We start from the raw sequence: 21045 nt of genomic DNA, 5'->3' as shown, positions 1-21045 counted from the left end.
GCCACCTCTGTGCCCCCCTTGCCATGGTATATGTGTCAGGTGGTGTGCCCTGTTTCAGGGTTCCAGGATGTATTGCTCAGCAGTGAGGCTTCTTCACTCACAGTACTTGAGGTGGATTCCAAGTAGTAGAACCTTCTGATTACATTCTGAGCGATAGGACTCGCCGTCCATGCCCATGACGTGGGACGGCTGCACTGCAGATCCGCACGGATCGGGGGTGAGCCACCGTGCACTAATCTTAGTCTGGTCTGACAGTGAATTTTCGCAACCCTCTACACTTAACCTCTGGTAATTTCAGTTTTGGAAATGATGTGTACAGAACTGGGAAGAGCCTTTTAAAAAAAGCTTAGGAAATCACTAATACTAGTGACTTCCTTCGGTGCCGATGAGGTGTCAGAACGGGTTAAAAAAAACGAACTGAGGTAACAAATACGACTGGATTGTGTGTCTCATAATACACAGCTGGATGTATTTCACAAATGTATTTGGACATTAAAAATAATTCCTCAGAGTTAGGTAAGGTGCAAGTAGTACACCTATGCGGGGGATAAACTGAGATTTGGCAGCAGAAGGGAGGAGTTCCCCTTGGGCTGGAAGTGATGACAGAGTTGATCTGCTGTTCCGTTTGAGCCCTGCCCATCTTCGGAACTGACGAATAGCTGAAAGGAGCCTTCGTTTCAGGGGCTGTATGAGGAATGGCCAGCGGGTCTGTGACGGTCGGTGCTGGACCCTCCCGGCTGCCTGTTCTGACAAAGGTTACGGCAAAACTTGAGTTCATCTTCCATTTTCCGTCGGGGCCCTCGCCAGGATTACTTTATTCTAGAGAACCAGCGTTACTAAAACGTTTTATTGCCGAGTGATTGCTATCTTCATTTTGCAAGAATAATTAAATAGATCTTTTCTTCACCGAGTATTTTCTCCACTAAGTAGGATGCAAGTCAGACACCTAAAAGTACTAAGTGCGTATCATAGTACCCTTAGCTTTCCAGTAACTTAGTTTGAAAGTTACTTTAAAAACTTTAAATACAGTTTTTCTGTACATTAGTATGATAGCTTAGCTTTTACTTCTTTTATCTTTTAAAATTATTTTATTTATTTATTTGAAAGAGAGAGCATGAGCGGGGGTGGGGGGGGCAGAGGGAGAGGGAGAAGCAGACTCCCTGCTGAGCTCAGAGCCCAACGACAAGGGGCAGGACTCCATCCCAGGACCCCGAGATTATGACCTGAGCCAAAATCAAGTTGGCTGCCTACCCGACTGAGCCACCCAGGCGCCCCCAGCTTAGCCTTTATGATCAAAGTTTTAAAAAGCACTCGACTGTTAGACACAGCAGTGAATGCCATTGGCCTTCACATCATCACCTCTGATTTCAGGATGCTCAGATCTGCAGGTGCTCCTTAGCAGCGGTCCTGGCAGGGGGCTTAGGGCTCCTGTGCCATGTTGGGCTCTGCTTCTGTCCTGTGGACGGGGGCTGCTCTCAGTCTGTGGGGGCATCCCCCCGCCAGCCCCTACCTTGTGGAGCCCCAGGGATTGGGGACTCGTTCTAGGGTCCTTTGTTATGAGGACCTTCAACCCAACGTGCAGAGTTAGATAAATCATAGCAGTCGGCCTTGATTCATCAAAGGGTCTTTGAGTTTGTAAAGTAGGTCCAAAATTTTCATTTACCCTTTAACCTCTGAGGTGGGTTCATTTCTAGAGCATATAGGAGATCAATGTCTGGGTTTTCACCCCCAGAATTTATTTTAATATTGTAATGTAGGATAGACCAAAATAGAGAACAGTTCTTTACCTTCCATTTCCCATTATAAATACTCTAAATTCTGTGTCATTTCCATACTGTGTAAATCCCGTTAACATTTAAAACTGTGCCATAGATACGTGTAATATGTCCTCACTCCATTTATTCTTGTCTTTCTGAATACAGAGAAGCACACCATTTCCACCTATGATAAAAGCAGTGTGTCACTGGATTAGATTAGTCTTAATTTGGTATTATTTGTGTCTTATGATTTCTTAGTCAAATTTGTGCTCATTCACAAGATGTTGGTGAATTTTTTAAAAAAATGTTTAAGAAATTCAGAATGAACTTGCATTTTGTCAAAAAGCTGTTCAATTGCCAAGGTTATGGTTCAAATGCGTTAAGCTGTGAGTTACGGAAAACCCAATTTAAGGTGACTTGGATAAAGAGTATTTATTGGTTTATGTCATTGGAAGGCCAGCTCTAGGCTAAGTTCCAGGGTTGACTGATTGGGTATCTCCACAGTGCTACTAAAAATTTCGTTTCCTTCTTTCTATACTCTGTATTCTCACCTTCCTCTTGTGATTGCAGCCATTCCCAGACTTATATGATCCCTTACTCATGTGCAGTAATGTTTTAGGAGCTCACCCAGAAACCCTCTCCTGCTGTTCTATTGACTTCGGTTGAGGGGTGTGCCCATGCCTTGAACCAGCAACTGTGGCTTATGAGGAGGAGCTCAGGCTTGGAGTCCAGCTCCCCCAAAGTATAGGGCTGTGGGGGGAGGCACAGAAACTCCAATCAGACCCAAATACTTACGCAGAGCCAGGGGGGAGGGGATGGGATATGAGTTGAGGGCACAGTCACCCTCTTCACTATCCCATGTGAGCTGAAGTCACTTGGGTTTCATTTATAAAAGTGCGTGCCTTGTTTCATTGGTTTCTACTCCTTCTGTCCTTAGGGGCTGTGACTACACCCAAACGGACGGGCATTCCAGCTCCTCGAGAACTTTCAGTAACTGTCTCAAGAGAGAGAACTGTGCCACGCGGTCCCTCCAACCCCAGGAAGTCGGTGTCCAGTCCAGCTTCCTCCAGCACACCCACCCCTACTAAGCACCTGAGGACCACTTCCACGAGACCCAAGCAAGAGCATGAAGGTGGGGAAAAGGCCGTGCTCGAGTCCCAGGTTCGGGAACTTCTGGCAGAAGCCAAAGCGAAAGATAGTGAAATTAACAGGCTTCGAAGTGAACTGAAGAAATGCAAGGGGAAAAGGACTGCAAGCATCGAAGGAGCTGAGGCTTCAGACTCCAATCTAGACGGAACATCCGCCTCGCCCAGTGACTCAGAACCTTTGATAAAAGCTCTTGAGGAGAAGAACAAGAATTTTCAGAAAGAGCTTGCAGATCTCGAAGAGGAAAACCGGGCCTTGAGGGAGAAACTGACTTACCTGGAGCACTCCCCCAATTCCGAGGGAGGCGTGAGTCACACCGGTGAGAGCAGCTGCCCAACATCCATAACTCATGAGTCAAGCTTCGGCAGCCCGACTGGAAATCAGTTGTCAGGTGAAATCGAGGAATACAGGAACAACATACATGAAAATGCGTTACGGACATCAGGCTCTTCAAGCAGCGACGTTACCAAAGCTTCTCTGTCCCCGGATGCCTCTGATTTCGAGCACATCACCGCAGACACCCCCTCCCGGCCCCTGTCCTCTACCAGCAACCCCTTTAAGAGCTCCAAGTGTTCGGCCACCGGCAGTTCCCCGAACAACGTGAGCGAACTTTCCCTGGCTTCCCTCACGGAGAAGATACAGAAGATGGAGGAAAACCACCACAGCACCGCGGAGGAGCTGCAGGCCACTTTGCAAGAACTGTCAGACCAGCAGCAAATGGTGCAGGAACTGACGGCCGAAAATGAGAAACTCGTGGACGAGAAGACGATTTTAGAAACGTCCTTCCATCAGCATCGGGAGAGGGCCGAGCAGCTCAGTCAGGAAAACGAGAAACTCCTAAATCTCTTACAAGAGCGAGTGAAGAATGAGGAGCCCAACACGCAAGAAGGAAAGCTCCTTGAGCTGGAGCAGAAGTGCGCAGAAATTCTTGACCAGGGTCGCTTTGAAAGAGAGAAGTTGCTCAACATTCAGCAGCAGCTGACCTGTAGCTTACGGAAGGTTGAGGAAGAAAACCAAGGCGCTTTAGAAATGATTAAACACCTGAAGGAAGAAAACGAAAAACTGAATGGGTTTCTGGACCTGGAACGGCGTAACAACGGCGTAATGGCCCAAAGTCTGGAAGAGTGTAAAGCCACGCTCGAAGGGCTGCAGATGGAACATGGGTCGATGAAGGCTCATTTGGAGAATGAGAAGCAGAAAGCTACGGAGACCAGCCCCATGGGGCACACGGCAGAGGGTCGTGAGGTTCAAGAAATGCTGAGAGTCGCTCAAGCTGAGAAAGATCAGCTGGAGCTGTCTTGCACCGAGCTCAAGCAAGAATTAGTGAAGGCCCATGGTGAAATCAAACATGTTTCGAGCCTCCTGGCCAAGGTAAGGAGGTACCTCTGTGCCCGTGTTTGCCCATCCTTCTTAGCCTTCCCCTCTTTGACCTTTAGATTCACAGAGCGCCGAGAATCCTTAGCTCAACGAATTTCATTCACGAATCCAGCGTTCCATCTCCAAGATCTGTTCCACTGCAGACAGATCGGGGATACAAAAATGAAACACCCCAATTTCTGACCATAGGCAGTTCAAAGTGTAGCGGGGATATAATGAATCAAATGAGTGAATACGATGCAGGGAGAAAGAGTATCATAGAGGACAGCTCAGAGTCCCGTGCCAAGGAGGAACACCTAGAATAATAGGGGACTAAACGAAGGTAGTGCAGGAGGGCTTGTTGGAAGAGGTCGCAAATAAGCTGAGTCTTAACTGGCTCAGAATGAGAGAGAGTTACCCAGATCAGTTAGCATGCTTTGGGCTGCTGACCGCTAACGAGAGAATTAAAATCATCCCTAATTTCCCTACCAAGTAATAATATAACCACTATTTTGGTGTTTTCTTTCAGATTTATATGTGTGTGTGTGTGTGTGTGTGTGTGTCCCACGAGTTAAAAAAAAAATTTTAGGGGTGCCTGGGTGGCTCAGTCGGTTGGGAGTTTGACTCTTGGCTTCAGCTTGGGTCATGGTCTCAGGGTTGTGGGACTGAGCCTCACATAACTCTCCCCATTCAGCGGAGAGTCTGCTGGGGATTCTCTCTCTCGCTTCTTCTTCTGTTACTCCCCCTACATGTGCACACGTGCTCTCTCTCTCAAATATAAATAAGTGAATCTTTTAAAAAAATTTTTAGGCTAATCTTGTACATACTTTTTTTTAATTTAATATTTTCTGAGAATATTCTCCTCATTTACTCTTTGAAACATGATTTTAGGGCCAGACAGTATTCTCTTATATAAATATTTCATATGTACTGGTCGCCTGTTTGTTGAACATTTATATTCTTTTCCCGTCTTTTGATATTGTAAAGACATTTTTGTATATCCCTCTGATCATTTCCGTAGGAAAAATTCCTAAACATTGGCTTACGGTGTCAGAGGATGACCATTTTAAAGGCACTCGATACCTTCAGCCAGTTTGCCCCCCAGAAATACCATCCTGGTTTGTTCCCACCAGCCGATCCATGAGGGTGTCTGTTTTCCTGAACCCCTGCCAGGGCTTGGTATCGAGTCGCTGGGTCATTCACATCTGGGCTTCATTGCCTCTCTTCTCCTCCCCTTCTTCACTGGGAAAGATCTTCCCCAACCCCCACTGAAATTAAATGATCACAATTTCATTTTTAAAAAATAATCCTTTAATCAGTCTGGAACTTGGTCACATGATGAAGATTGCTGGTAATTCTGTGACATTCTGCTGGCTAAGAGCGATGCCAGGAAGGTATGGACAGGTGGCTTCCTGTTTCCCTTTCCCTCCAGGCTCTGGGGCTGTGATGTTAGGGCTTCCCAGGTGACAGAGATTGAAGCCACTCCCTACCTTGGTTGTCACTGTTTTAAGAGACAAGTTGTGCCAGGAGCTCACAGGGGGATTTTTTTCTCTATGGCTTCATCTGCCTTCAGATTAGTCTGTTGCAACTGGATTGTGGCATTGGGCTGTCTGACGATCTGAGCGTTAGGTAGCGTTAGGAGTTTTTTTAATCACTGTCGGTGTTCTAAACTTACAGCATCTTATCGAAAGTATGGAAGCAATCCTGTTAGAAGGTACTAGCCAGGTGCCCATTTTGAAGTTTAAGGTGGTAATTATAGCTTTACATTAAGTTATAATGTCTGTGGGATGGGTTCCCCTCCATCACTGTTGCAAAAAGCTTGACCTCCCGGGTGACCTTCTTGAAGTCCCCCAACTCAGTCCTTCATCTATCTCTTTGTATTTTGATTGACATTACATTGAATGTATGTGTCACCAAGAAGTCATTTAGTATCTCAACACAGTAGCTTTACTTTTTTTGGTCATGAAATTATGTATTCATTACAGAAGGTTTAGAAACTACAGAAACCTATAAAGAAGAAAATTAATATTACCTTTGACCCCACCACTTGGAGAAAAACGCAGCTAGCATTTTGCTGTATGTCTTTTCAGATGTTTCCTCAGTGTATGCACGTTCAGGCATGCATACAAACTTGTATCAACATAGTTAAAATATCTAATCTTCTTATTCAGAAGGATAAAGTATGTCACTCCACATTCCTTGAATAAAGACCCGGCTGGATTAGTTTATCAATTCTGCTGTTAAATCTATTTGATTAGTTTGTTTCTGCTTTTATCTTTATTACTCCTATCATTCTGCTTTTATACATTTCCTTGGTTTCTTCTTAGTATTTTGAGTAAAATTCTTTAAGTCTGTCATTTCTTGGTTGATAATGAAAGCATTTAAAGGTATGAATTTGCCCTTTATTATATAAGCTTTAGCTACATGAAGACAATAAAATTTAGCATTTTCTGGGACATACTAAGTCTTATTTGGAGAAAAAGGAAAAAGGTTTGCATTCTCTGTGGAGTACAAGGTACAGCATGTATGTTTTAAACCAAGCTGTTATATTATTCATATATTCCATATTTTTATATTACTTGCTGATTAGAATGATCAAACATTGGTCAGTAGCATGAAAGAGCTCTAGCTGGTATTCTGAGGTAAGAGTGTGTGAAGCACCATGTCACATAGGAGTTTCTTTTATATGTATTGAGATCCTAGGTCTGTAATTTTGTGCTTTTTTTTTTTTTTTTGAGATTTTATTTCTTTATCTAAGAGAGAGAGCATGAGCCAGGGAGAGGGGCAGAAGGAGGGGGAGAAGCAGATTCCCCACTGAGCTGGGAGCTTGACTTGGGCCGATCCCAAGACCCCAGGGTCATGACCTGAGCCGAAGGCAGACCCTTAACCGACTGAGCCACCCAGGCGCCCCTAAGTTTGCGCTGTCTTATGTGTGCAGGGGCACCGATCTGTAATTGCAGTGGAGTTGTAAACTGTGCTAACCTTCCTGTCCTTTTCTGTTACCTTTGAAAAGGTAAAAACCCAGACTTTCTAGGCTGCCTGGAAGCTTACTGTAGAAGCCCCAATGCAGGATATCAACTAATCCACCAGCAACCATGAATTCAAGTTATAAGATGTAAGAGACTCATGCCCCAAAGAAACAGGAACACTTTCAGCACAAGACCATCATGAAGGATGGGAAGGTGGTGGATTGGTAGGTGGAAAGCTTGGGTATTCCTGACTTAGCTAATGGTTCAGTCTATGACCTTGGGCAGGCCCCTCTCTGCTGCACAGTGCTGAATAGAGGTGTGGTGGTGGAGGGACCTTGGCCTTGTTTAAAGGGAGTGCCTTCAACATTTCATCAAGGATGTCTGTTGTAAGCACTTGTTGTGTACCTTTTATTGAGTGATACAAGTATTTTGCTTGCTTCTTTTTTTTTTTTTTAAAAAGGTTGGAGATTGAATTTTTTCTACATCTACTGTAGATCTTATATATCTGCCATGATCTTAGAGTAGTTTTTATGTGATCACGGTCGTTTCTCTACTTGTTAATGAGATAAATTACAATAACAGATTTTCTAAGGTAGTCTAGTGTTAAATCATCTGTGCATTCCTGGGGTAAATCCTAATTTTTAGGTTCTCAATAGCCTCGCCAGACATTTTTGTATAGAACTTTCGTGTTTAACTGCCTTAAGCAGATGTCAAGGTAAGTGTCCTGTTCATCACCAAGCAGTTTTCTTGGTGATAAACAACTTCTACTCGAACTCTTCATTCATCCACTCTAATTCTTGGCAAAATATGAATATTATGAGAAATAACAAAATCACATATTTACAGAGAGTGAAAAGCAATACCAAACCATCCTATGATCTGATAGATGTAGTAAGTCCATATAAGATTCCAGTTTGGCTAAATTACATAAATGAGTCAGATACTGTGAGAAGAGCCTCTGAAAAGCCTTAAAATTTACCTCTTTGGGGGGGGTACAAGATGGATCTGTTCCCCACAGTAAATGGAAATTGGTAGGACATTTACAATCATTGTGATTATTTTGGAGGCTTTTTATTCCTCTCCTTTCTTTGTCTTCAGCTAGTATCTCCATTCTTGTCAGCTTCTCTAATCTCCAACACAGAAATTTTGCTGGCAGCTTCCTGGGTGATTATAAAATGTGCCACCGTACGACTTTGAGGAAGGGTCTCCTTTCCAGAGTCCTGATTGCTCAGCCTCCTGTAAGCCTCTCATACGGCTGCCCCAGCCAGCGGCAAGGAGCATGTCGTTGCGTGAGATTCTTGGTTTTCTGGACAATAATGCAATCCAGGTTTATGATTTCCTGACGTTCAAATTTTCAGTTGTTTCGGGATCTTGATTTCAAGTTAGAATGTTTTTACAACATTCTTGAAACACAGAAGTTTTAAAAGAAAATACTGATTCTTCCCCCCCAAGGTCAAAAGCTTGCAGGTGGTATCCTTAGAAATTTAGTTCTCACTATAGAAACTCAGGTGTCTCTTCCAGAGGAGAAAGGAGATTATAAAGAAACACTTGCTGTGAGTGGTCAGGGGAAACTAGGGGTACAGTAATCCCTGTGTGACCAGTATTGGTCACCAGGCCTAACTAATTAGGGGGGGCCACTGGTCACAAGTGGCAAAACCAGGATTTGAGAGAAAGATGTGACAAAGATGGGCCCTCAGCTCTGTTGGGTCACTGTCCCCACGGCAGATGGGCTAGGATCACTCATACGAAAGCCGCCTGCCCATCCCTGGCATCTTGGAGGAGCTCAGAAGTATTGGTGAATCTATGTGGTGGAGTTCAGGAGAACGTAGGGATCACTTCCCCTTCGTGCATCATGCACTGGGTACTCCTGGGAGAGTCGGTTATGGTTGAATTGTTCAGGCTGAAGACATGGACATTTCAGTGGTCTTCAACTCAGACCGTTTCCCTATTCTCTCCAGTGCCTTTGGCTGACAACAGTTTATCAGTTCTCTGGGCAGAGCAGAGTCCTGTGACTTCATGCTGGGAAGAAGGCAATAAGAAACTTGTGTGGGGGCGCCTGAGTCGCTCTGTCGGTTAAGCATCTGACTCTTGGTTTCGGCTCAAGTCACGATCTAAGGCTCCAAGCTGGGCGTGGAGCCTGCTTAAGATTCTCTCCCTCACCCTCTGCCCCTCCTCTCCCACCCCCGCCTTGCACGTGTGCTCTCTCAAAAAAAAAAAAAGGAAGGAAAGGAAAAGAAATTTGTGTGACAGAGCCTGTTTTCCAGCTCTCCCGAGGAAGTCAAGAGGAGACACTTGTCCAGGCAGCTTGGGGAAAGGCCTGCAGGCTCTGCACCGGGAAACCTCCAAGGGGGGATGTTGCTCAGGAACTGTGCCTCAGGCCCCAGCCTGGTAGCGCAGAGCTTGAAGTCTGCTGTGCACCAGGAGCTGGAGCTTAGGAAGTAGCCTCTGTAGAGCCAGAATGCCCTTTTGTCCTTTATTAGGTCAGACATGACAGTCATGTGGCCCAGGACACACAGCAGTCACATGTCGCGGGACCGGCGGCCCCCTCCCCCCCCCACCTCCCCCCCCCCCCCCCCCCCCCCCGCCGTAGGGCTCTGCTCTTGCAACCTTGTGCAGGGGGGTGGGAGCTGAACCTGAGGGTTTGTCCGAGAGACATCCGATGTTTGAGTAAGGGTGGTCTTGCCAATAGGACCAGACCCACTGGATCTGTGCTCCTGCCCCCTGTGCCTCCATGTAACTCAGAGGAGGGGGCGCTGCTTCTCCCGTAGACCCAAGTGTGGGCTCTCCCTTTCTGGAATTCCTGGGCTGATTCCCCCTTCCCTTCTGAGGGGCCCATTTTTCCCTTTAGACATGTTCATATCTTTCCTGACATTACGCCTGAACACCATTCTTCCCTTCACTTGACCTTAGGACTTGTCTGCGAAGCCCCAGCATTTGTTTCTCCTGGGTGAGCACTCGGGAAGCCCCTCTGTGAGCATTCATCTGGAAAATCTAGGAAGTTCCCAAAGTGAAATACAGATTTTTACCCTCTTCTTTGAGTGTTTATTATAGCCATTTTTCTTTTTCCATAACAAAAGTGTAAACTGAATTAGCATGTTCTCCTCTACCTTGGCAGGGCAGCATTACCAAAAAAAAAAAGTTCAAGTTTTGGCCATCATGAATGAAATATGGCTCTCCATCAGCAGTATATATTCGGAACAGGGCCAAGAATTAAGCAAAAGGAGTTTTGGAGGAACCAAGTTAGATGTAAAAACAAACGCAACAAAAATAACACATTCTTTAATTTTTTTTTAATTTTTTTATTGTTATGTTAATCACCATATATTACATCATTAGTTTTTGGTAAAATAACACATTCTTATTCCTGGTGAAGTTACTAAAGCAATCACTCCAAGTTTATTGACGTTCTATACAGCCGACCCTTGAACAGCACAGGTCCTTGTGTATGTGGGCTTTTTTTTCCAGCAAGTACAGTACTGTAAATGTATTTTCTCTTCCTTATGATTTTCTAAATAACATTTTCTTTTCTCTCATTTCCTTTATTGTAAGAATACAGTACATAATGCATATCACATACAAAATATATGTCAGCCCACTGTTTATGTTATCGATAAGGCTTCCCAGTCAATAGAAGGCTATTAGTGGTTAAGTTTTGGTGGAGCCAAAAGTTCCGGTTTAGTGAAGTCATAAATTTCTGACTGTGGTGGGGAGGTTCGTGACCCTAACCGCCCCCTTCCCCTTGTTCACGGATCAGCTGTGTAATTTTAACATTGTGACTTCTTCCATATATTAGGTATCCAGGGAATACTTGTTGAATAAATGAGTGAATGTTAGAGACACTTGTAACCGAATTAGGGGAGAAGCTGCTATAATGCTATGAATATGTTAAAAAGTAAAATTTATGATCATATTTTAATAATAATGTTTTAGGGCTTTATATGTGCTAGGCACTCTTCAACCTTTAGATCATTTAATCTGATTTAATCATAATTTTATGCTAGAGATATTGTCGTTGTCTAATTTTTTGCACCTGAAGAAGCTGGGGCAGAGAATGGCTGGGCGACTAGCGAAATTGATGAATTGACGAAGGCCAGGGTTCAAAGCGGGGTCTGACCCCAGAACTCTTACCCCTCATCACTGATTTGTGCTGCTTCCTGGTTACGTGGCAGTGAAGAGATAGAAAAACATCCAAGGCGGACCTGAGGACCCCGACACACTGTAGTCTTAAGGACAAAGAGTTTTGGTCGGGAGAAAACCACCTTTCAAGTCTCAGTGAACGAGGAGAATTTTACTTGATTAGAACACAATAGAGAAATTCACAGTGAAGCCCTGAGTCATCAGGACATGTTCTTCTGTTTGATTTACAACCTGGATCTTGAGGGGAGTAGGAGGTCACCAGGGAAGCTTGTGGGGTGGAGACAGCAGGAATGTGGCCAGAAGAGAACATCTAGTTCTCAGGCCAGAAAGTTGGCCCGGCCCTGGAAGTGACGCGAGTAGTTTCCAGTGCCTGGGAGTGCGGACCCTCGAAGATAACCTTTTCCTCAGTTTCAGCGTCTCACAAACCAGGGGAAAGGTTCTCGCCCCATCTCTTCTCAGAGCCGCTCTCCCTGTCTCTGTGTCCCCCATCCTGGAAGGCTGGAGACCGGGCTGAGCCCTGCAGGGTGGGGGAGTCCCTAGTGGTCTCTGCTGCCATCTGCCTCTGGGCCTGGCTCTAACCACCCCTCTCCAGGAAGGACTGGGGCTCCCCAGGGAAATTCATTTGACTCTGTTTGTAATGCAATTCTGCACACCCCATGTCTAGAGCAAGTTGATTTTTGAAGATGAGAGGTCGTCCCTGGAATGCGTGAAAGGGATTTCTTTTCTGAAAAGGAGACATTGGAAATCACCTTGCTGGTTGTCTGATAGCGTGGTTGTTGAACGAAAAGATTGGCCAGTGGGAAGGCCGGTCCTGTGGACGGCAACGTAGAACTCCAGAGGGTCATGGCAGTACAAGGTGCTGGCCCTAGCTACCTGATAAATTGGACTCTTTTCAAGTGGCTTTACTTCTCCCTCTCTCCATTTGTTAATCTGTAAAATGAATATGAAAATAGCTGCCTGTTATTACCCAGCAAGCTCCTGCAGGCAGAAATTATGAAGTTACTTAAGGGTTTCTGTTGGTGGTGGTGGTGGTGGTGGTGGTGGTGGTTTTCATAAGAGAGCTTTCTGGAATATATTGCTAAACTTGAGAGAATGATTCCCAAATTAAGAAGGAAGAGTGATGTGTGTGATTTGAAACAGCATACTGACTTACAGGTTCAGTGGCCCCAGCCGTCTGCAGCACACATCCCAGGGGCCCCTCCCCACCGCTCTGCTTACCATTTGGTGCTTGTGATCATGACAAGCCAACACGAAGGGAGTAAAGCTGGGTCAGGGCCCTGGGGGGGCCAGCAGCCTCAGCTGTACGGAGAGACCCCCCCCCCCCACCTCGGGGTGTTCATCCTTCTGGTTCCCTGGTTACACCCTCCAGTTTCACTCCTGGCCCACAGTAGTCCCACCCAAGTAACATGCATGTTTCTAGATGCCAGGTGAGCAGGCCCTCAGCCCGAGGCTTCCCTGACACGGAGCCCGGCCAGCTCTGCAGAAAGCCGCGGTCTGACTCAGGAGGCAGGGCTGACAAGCCGCCCACCTTGGCTGCTTTTCAGATGCTGTCGGACGTCAACCTTCTCGTATGTAAAACACGTTGCCTCCTTTCTCCTTAAAAGTCATCTTGTGTTTGTTATGTAGCTATCGTCCGGTCGAAGACTTTGGCTCTGGCTCACGTGTTGTAGTTCTCTTGGACCTGTGTTATACTGTCATCTAATGTTGTATACACAGCTTAGGGGGGCAGAATTGGAATTTAAAGTCTGGCGGTCTGGCTCCAGGTTAGTCCGGGCCCCTCGATGTCCCGCGGCAGCTACAATGACGCATTAGTGCAGTATGGAGCCACGCACCTTTATAACTGAAATATCAGTTTCACAGACCAGTGCACACCCTTAAGCTAGGCGGCGTGCTCTGGTTCTTTCCCATGCTGGTTGTCTCTTCATTCTCCCCCCAGTTTCTTTCCTTCCTTCCTTCTTTATTCCCGATCACAACATCCCAGCTGAAAAACAGTGCGGTCCTGCTGTCCGGTGTCCATTGATCCATTCGTCGGATGTTCACTCGGGGGCCCCCCATGTATACGGAGATGCCCCCAAATCTAGGAAGACATGTATCAGGTACCAGCCTTACGTTAGTTAGTAAATATATAGCTATTTGGTGACATGAATTAAAGGACTGTAGAAAAGGGGCAGAGTTCATACTAAAATAATTGGTATATTCTGACAGCAGAATACTACGAAACATTTAAAGTAATGACAGAACATTGTGGATATCAGTGTGGCTACATCTCAAAAACACGGTTAAAAACAAGTTTTACAGGGGCGCCTGGGTGGCTCAGTTGGTTAAGCGACTGCCTTCGGCTCAGGTCATGATCCTGGAGTGCCTGGATCGAGTCTGGCATTGGGCTCCCTGCTCAGCAGGGAGTCTGCTTCTCCCTCTGACCCTCCCCCCTCTCATGCTCTCTATCGCTATCTCAAATAAATAAAAATCTTACAAAAAAAAGTTTTACAAGAACATAAGAAGTATAGTATAGTACAGGACAAAAGCATCTTACCGTATAATACAGTGTGTGACAGTATACTGCAAAAGCATAATTACAGTATAATATGATTTGTATGAAAGTTTTAAAATGGGGCGCTTGGCTGGCTCAGTCAGAGCATGTGACTCTTGACCTCAGGGTTGTGAGTTTGAGCCCAAGTGGGGTGCAGAGATTAAATTACTTAAAAATAAAAATAAAACAAAAAATAAAATAAATTTTTTAAACAGAACAATACTATGTATTATCACGGGCACATTCACATGCAGTAAAAGTGAAAAACCGTTCAGGCAACAACCACACCACTTTTCAGATAATGTGAATTACTCTCTGGGGCAGGAGAGAAGGTTGGGACTTTAAATCCTGTTAAAGTAAAAATATTTAGCAAATGTGGCAAATTATAATCACTGTGAAGTCCGTTTGGGCACATGGTTATTATCTTGTCACTCTGGGTGCTTTTCTGTGTATTTAAAATGTTTAATGATTCAGAATTGAAAAGGTGAAATGAGTGCCTGTCCTGTGCCACTTCTCTGTGTCTGGTGCATGCCCATGTTTCAGTTCTGTGCCTTTAGCTGGTGTTCTCCGTCACATGAATGTCGCATTTCTCTAAAGAAACACTGTACCTGCTAGTACCTTATGGCTAAAGACATTTGGCGTTTGCAGGGGATCGGTCGGGTCTCGGGGGCATTGTTCCTGGATTCCCCAGCAGAGGGCGCTGCTCCATAGCAGATGTGAGGAGGGGAGCCTCCCGCCAGCATCCAGGCCAACGCTCCGGGTGCAGTACCAGAGCCTTCCAGGGAAGCGCTCTTGCACCCAGCCGCAGGACCGCAGGGCACCTAACTACCTGCAGCTTCCTTCATGCCTGTAGGGAGGGACACAGGCTCCACCATAGTTGGCCGTTTGCAGATTTAGTCACGTTTCTCTGTAAATTTATAGCCTTGGCTATTTACGAGGCTAAGAATACAGAAATTATACCAGGTATAGCACATGCCAAGAGCTTCCTCCACCGTTGCATGGATGAGCCTGATGCTGATGGGTGAGGAACTCTTTCCTGGTAAACTGACCAGGCAACCTTTCTTTCATTCTAGGTGGAAAAGGATTATTCTTACTTGAAGGAGATATGTGATCATCAAGCAGAACAACTGAGCCGAACCAGCCTGAAACTGCAAGAGAAAGCGTCAGAGAGTGATGCGGAGATTAAAGACATGAAGGAAACCATATTTGAATTGGAAGATCAGGTGGAACAGCATCGGGCTGTCAAGTTACATAACAACCAGCTCATTAGTGAGCTAGAGAGTAAGTGAACTCGAGCCCTGGTCAGACGTGGATCAGGAGTGAGCACGATGTGAACCGAATGCCTGGGAGGGTCTATGAGAATGGTTGTGAAAAGTCTTCCTTCCTCATATTTGGCAGTCTTGTAGGAAGAATGGCAGTCAAGGGGCACCTGGGTGGCTCAGTCGTTAAGTGTCTGCCTTCGGCTCAGGTCATGGTCCCAGGGTCCTGGGATCGAGTCCTGCATCGGGCTCTCTGCTCTGCAGGAAGCCTGCTTCTCCCTCTCCCACTCCCCCTGCTTGTGTTCCCTCTCTCACTGTGTCTCTCTCTGTCAAATAAATAAATAAAATCTTTAAAAAAAAAAAAAAAGAATGGCAGTCAAGAAAGGCAGAATGATTAACCTCTTTAACTGGAAAAGTGGGTGGTGTGGAAGGAAAGATTGTTGAACGCGAGTCAGCAGCACGGGGTGATTGTGAAAAAGAGCAAACACATTTTGGAGTGTTAGGTCTACTGTGTGTGAGCCACACCACTGCCCACGCCCGTCGGGTATTGACAGAGCGTTGTCTTTTGGATCCGACGGGTAGGAAGACAGGTGACAGATGGTCAGATGGATTTGAACAATGGGCTAGGGAGAAAACAGTTCTAGCTTGTGTCCCATTAAGCCAGGATATCAAGTAACTTCTAGAGATTGGCCACTTCATCACCAAAGAGGTTCCAATATTTGGCTTCTTTATGAACTCGTTGTTCGCTTTGAATAGGGAAAGACATTAGAAGGGATTAAACATTGCCTGCTTTGTCCAAATAAGCTTTATCAAATTATCACTTCTAATGTGTTTTGCTTTTGTCACAAAGGAAGTAATGCACAGAGCTTTTGGTGACACTCACCATTGCTAAAAATAGCATAGTTGGTTGGTTGCCTGAAAAGTTCCCCGACTTGTTCAGCCCATCCTCATTATTTGTGGAAGCCATATCTGGGAATTCACCTGCTTGCCAGAATTTATTTGTAACCCCCAAATCAACACGGCACTTCTCATGTCATTTGCAGACATGCGCAGAGAGCGCGGCAAAAAATTTTAGTCTCCCCAATTATTTTTGTCCTTTTTTTTTTGGCTATTTTACTGTATAGAGTGGCACCTAAATGTAGTCCTGAAATGCTGTCTGGGGTCCCTATGGCTAGAAAGCCGGGATGTGCCTAATGGAGAAAATAAGTGTTAGATGAGCTTTATTCAAGCACGAGTTTTAGTACTGTTGGCTGTGAGTTCAATGTTAACGAAAACTTCCAGAGAAAGAAAGATGAAATTCGCCACTCTGGAAAATGCTGAAGTAAAATCTGTGGCATGTGACGAAGATGTGGAAAAGATTGAAAAGCAGCTATATTTGCGGATTCACAAGATGATGTCTGGCTTAAAAAAAAAAAAAGCGGACTACATTATTGTGCAACTAAAAACCAGAGAATTTTACAGTCATGTTTCCCAGGGTTAGGAAAGCATTACACCCTTCTGGAGCCGGTGCTGGCTGGCTTTTGAGGCTTGGAAGGCATCACAGCATGAGAAAAGGTAAAAACTTTTAGGCGAGGCAGGTTCTTTCTATCAGGAGGCTGCTGAAGAATTTTTAAAATACTTACTGAGTGTTATGCAGGAAAAGGGTTGTGTGGGTAAGCAGGTTTCCAGCACTGGTGGGACAGGCTTGTTTTTTGTTTGTTTGTTTGTTTGTTTTTTACAAAGACACTGGCAAACGAACCTGTATAACACAAGTAGTGTCTCCTTTAATAAAAATATTGTGATCAGAGGCTTGCAGGAACCGAACCCTGTATTGCCCGTAGGAGCAAAGTTCAGTATTTGCGAATTCAGCGTGCATGGCAACTTTATGTAACTGCCACAAATAATGAGAGTTGACTGTATATTCCACACCTTGATTGCTTGGTTAGCACCAGAGTTCCATCCTTCACTGGATGTGATACGCAGCAGAATTACAGAACATCAGCATTCTGTGGCAGCATCATTTAGATAGTTCTCAGTAATTACGCCTGAGAAGATAACTAAAACCCACCACCATTGACAGTGTATATTTCCAAACAGCACCATACTTGAAGAGCATATAAAGTCAAAGAAGAGAAGTCTGGTTTTGCTTTGTCTCTGTGATATATTGCTCATGAGAATTTGGTTGTGTTGTCCCCAAATCCTTAAAAGTCAAGCACAACCCCACTAAGAAAGCCAGCTTATAATTAATGTCCAGAGCAGATATCACACCATTCCTATCACACGGTTGTATCCTAACATATCCAAGATCGAAAATAACATAGACTGGCTGTCTTTTGAGAAGCTTTTTAACTTCTGTCCAGGGTGTTAAGGTAGTACTAAGATGTCTTTTCACTAGGAGGCCCAGGGACACACAAATCCAGCCTGAGACCAGTCACTCCTCCCTATAAGATCCTCGAGAGAAATGGACAGAAAAGTAAAAAGAAGTGAAGGAGTGATTTCTTATTCTGCCGCATTGACCCCAAACACAGATTCTCAGGCCCCACGTGCTGAATTAGAATGGTTGGGGTGGTGGGCGCCTGGGTGGCTCAGTTGGTTAAGCGACTGCCTTCGGCTCAGGTCATGATCCTGGAGTCCCGGGATCGAGTCCCGCATCGGGCTCCCTGCTCGGCAGGGAGTCTGCTTCTCCCTCTGACCCTCTTCCCTCTTGTGCTCTCTGTCTCTCATTCTCTCCTTCTCAAATAAATAAAATCTTTAAAAAAAAAAAAAAAAAGAATGGTTGGGGTGGGACCCGACTGTGTGTCGTTTATTCTCTTTGAAGCTTCTCTGATAATTCTGATTCATATCCTTAATAGACAGCTACTGCCCTGGAACGAATCATAAAGAACCACTGAAGATTTTTAAGTAGGTAATGGACGTGATCAGGTTTAAATTGAAATGACTCTGGTAGCAACATGGAAGAATCAGAGGCACAGAGAGAAGGGGACTGAGGATATTCTTAATTAGGGAGAGCGGTCAGGTCACCTTTGGAGCTGTTAAAATGCACCCACCCAAGATCCTGTCTTCCCGTGGGTGTTCCTGCTCTGTGGGTCACAGTCTGGGGCTTTGAACAGGTGTGCTTTTGAGAGGCTTCCCAGGTGATTCTCTGGTTTAACTACAATTAAAAACCACGACTCTAGCAACTGGTCTAAAAGCCACAGTAGTAATAACCAGTCATATTCTCTGTTATACAAAAGCCCTCTACCTCACAGCGAAAAAGGACATTCAGGACCATAATATGCGACCACCAGGGGGGCCAGGAGTGGGTGTCAATCAATACGAGTGACTATTCAGACCTCTTCCCATAGTGCTGCCTGACTGTTCCATCTGAGAGTATAACCTAACTCAACACCACTTATTCCCCAAACCATCCCATTTTCTGTGTTGGAAGAACCTCCAGTTTCCAGCTGCCAGGTTTCAGGGTGCTGAGGATAGAATTTATAGCAGAAGGGATGGATTTGAAACCTGGAGCTGCTCCCTCACTACCTCACTTACTTTCTCCCAAGAGTCTGGCGCCTTTTCCAACTCCTGTCTGACTTGTTTATTTCCAGGCAACGTGATGAAGCTGGAGGAACAGAAGTCAGACCTGGAAAGGCAGCTGAAGACTCTGACTAAGCAGATAAAGGTGAGATATGGCTACAGCAGGGAACAGGGAGCCTTCTCTGTCATTTTACTAAGCGCGTCCCCGCCTTCGGTTTGGAACCTTTCGAAGAAGACCCTGTTGACTCTTGTAGCCTGCTCTCTCAGTACCTTCCCGTGGGCCCCGGAACCGCAGAGTAGTGTTGGCAGGAAACAAAATCAAAGCAGCCTCTCAATTTCAGGAAACGCTAATAGCACCAGAGTGTCCTTCCCAGCCGGGCCGGGCCTTTTCCCAGTGGTGGGACGGCACTGAAGCAGGACTCACTAAGGGCTGCCTGACGTGGGGGACTTTGGGGCCCCTGCCCACACACGGGCCCCGGCCGGCCTCTGACGCAGGCGTGGCTTCTGGCATTTTCAGGAGGAGACAGAGGAATGGAGGCGGTTCCAGGCGGACCTGCAGACAGCGGTGGTGGTGGCCAACGACATCAAGTGTGAGGCTCAGCAGGAGCTGCGTACCGTGAAGAGGAGGTTGCTGGAGGAGGAGGAGAAGAACGCCAGGCTGCAGAAGGAGCTGGGGGACATGCAGAGCCACGGCAGGTCGGTCACAGCAGAGCCCCGCGTTTGTGAGTCTGCGGGCACCGCACCATGCTTGGCTTCTCCCTTACTCACCGTGCATGAGCCTTTGCCGTCTAGAGACGTGGCGCTTCTCTGTCTCTCTGTGCACAATCTTTTATTTCTCTCCTGAGCTTACTTGGCCACTCCTGCCACCGCCACACGACCGGGAACCGTCCATTGAGGGCCGGGCCGCTGCCGTTCTCTGGCCTGGGGCAGTGAGAAAACTCCTCACTCACCTGTGTGCAAAAGTTTTAGCCAAGTGTCCTCCTACATTTAAAAAAAAAACAGAAGTATGTCTAGGATGCTCCTTCCATCTCGGTGTTTATTAGTTGCAGGGGAGTACACACTTCCACGGGCCGTGGCAACACCTTGCGCGGGTCCCTCTCATGCCATGGGCAAGACTGGACTCACTCCTGGGGGATTTGCCACCAGAGAAGGGGCCCACTCCTCACGGCCCAGGGACATGCTTCTCCCTTGGCAACGCCTGGGGGCTGCCTCCAAGAGCCCTTGAACTAGCTCACCTTATTAAAAAGGATGAGCATGGAAAACACACATCTGGCTGACACGTGACTTTCCTTTTCTGTGCCGAGGGAGGGAAATCACATGGTGTGTTGTTCCAGAAAGCTCTTCCTAACAGCGAGGTTTCAGAGGAAGGTATTGCTAAAGTGAGCTCAAAGTTCATTATTATTTGAGATTTGAAGGGTTCACAGACGAGAAGACAAACAGTACTTCAGGCCTTAACGAATGCAGGGTTCCCATTCCCTAGTCCGGAATAACTCTCCGTAAGAGATTCTTGGATATTAGGAAATTATTTTCAATTTTCAGATGTCTTTCAAATATGAAACATAGTATTTTAAAATCAGATTTAGTGGGTTCTGAATGCTGATTTGTGTAGTTGGCCCTCTTTACAAGTTTTCCAGGATCAGGAGGGTTGTTCATTGGCTAGACTCTGAGCCTCTGGGTCTGATGTATTATCGTGAGTTTCGTGACATTAGAAGAAGTAGATTTCTTCTCAGAATTCTGTGTTGATTCTCACCAAACTCACTTCAGTCAGTCCCTCCTTCCTTTGTTTATGAGTTTTATATGAAACGGGCTGTAGGGGTGCCTGGGTGGCTCAGTTAGGCGTCCGACTCTTGATCCCAGCTCATGTCTTAATCCCGGGGCAGTGAGTTCAAGCCCCGCATTGGGCTCCACATTGGGCATGGAGCCTGCTTAAAAACAGGCTGTAGAGAAGGATTCAGATTAAGATGTGTGTAGCTAGTTCCATGATTCACTCTTGAAAGTCAAGATCGTTGTTTTATAGTCACACCTCTACCCTCTGGCCACCAAAGCGTGTGTATTTTAAGTTAAGGAGGAAGGGGAATCGCAAGGTTAGACTTGAGAATGTCCCCTGTTGAAGGGATCATGAGTCCCCTCGTTTGCTTTTGTGCTTCTGTTTAATTTGTCCACTTGTCTTGCTTTTATGATGTGTGTCTTTGGAAGAGGAACCAGATCATAACTTGCATTGCTTCGTACATATGTTATTGTAAAGATAAATGGTAAGAGACGAGTCTCGAGTTCATGTAGTTATTGTACAAGCTGCTGCATTTCTTACCTGGACTCTAAGATACAGGCCAGATCATACAACTTGAACTCTGATACCGTAGGAAATCTCCGCACGAATCTTGACGATTAGGATCCAT

At 45.8% G+C, this 21045-nt stretch overlaps 1 protein-coding gene across 8 annotated transcripts in view; it reads left to right on the top strand.

Moving 5' to 3' along the window:
* SPECC1 (sperm antigen with calponin homology and coiled-coil domains 1) overlaps positions 1–21045 on the top strand; it is a 270576-nt gene that overhangs the window by 162429 nt on the left and 87102 nt on the right. For 7 of the 8 annotated variants that reach the window (XM_073881771.1, XM_025864041.2, XM_025864042.2 and 4 more), the window contains 4 exons: positions 2695–4274; positions 14969–15176; positions 18721–18794; positions 19167–19345. In XM_073881771.1, the coding sequence (XP_073737872.1) occupies positions 2695–4274; positions 14969–15176; positions 18721–18794; positions 19167–19345 (2041 nt within the window). Of the gene's footprint in view, positions 1–2694; positions 4275–7286; positions 7453–14968; positions 15177–18720; positions 18795–19166; positions 19346–21045 lie in introns of those variants that run through there. The other variant, XM_073881775.1, reaches the window with a different exon arrangement.

This window comes from Callorhinus ursinus, unplaced genomic scaffold, assembly GCF_003265705.2.
Source record: "Callorhinus ursinus isolate GAN/ISIS: 27379988/994484 unplaced genomic scaffold, GSC_fseal_2.0 scaffold43, whole genome shotgun sequence".
Lineage (NCBI taxonomy): Eukaryota > Metazoa > Chordata > Mammalia > Carnivora > Otariidae > Callorhinus > Callorhinus ursinus.
This window is presented reverse-complemented; position numbering and strand designations above follow the sequence as displayed.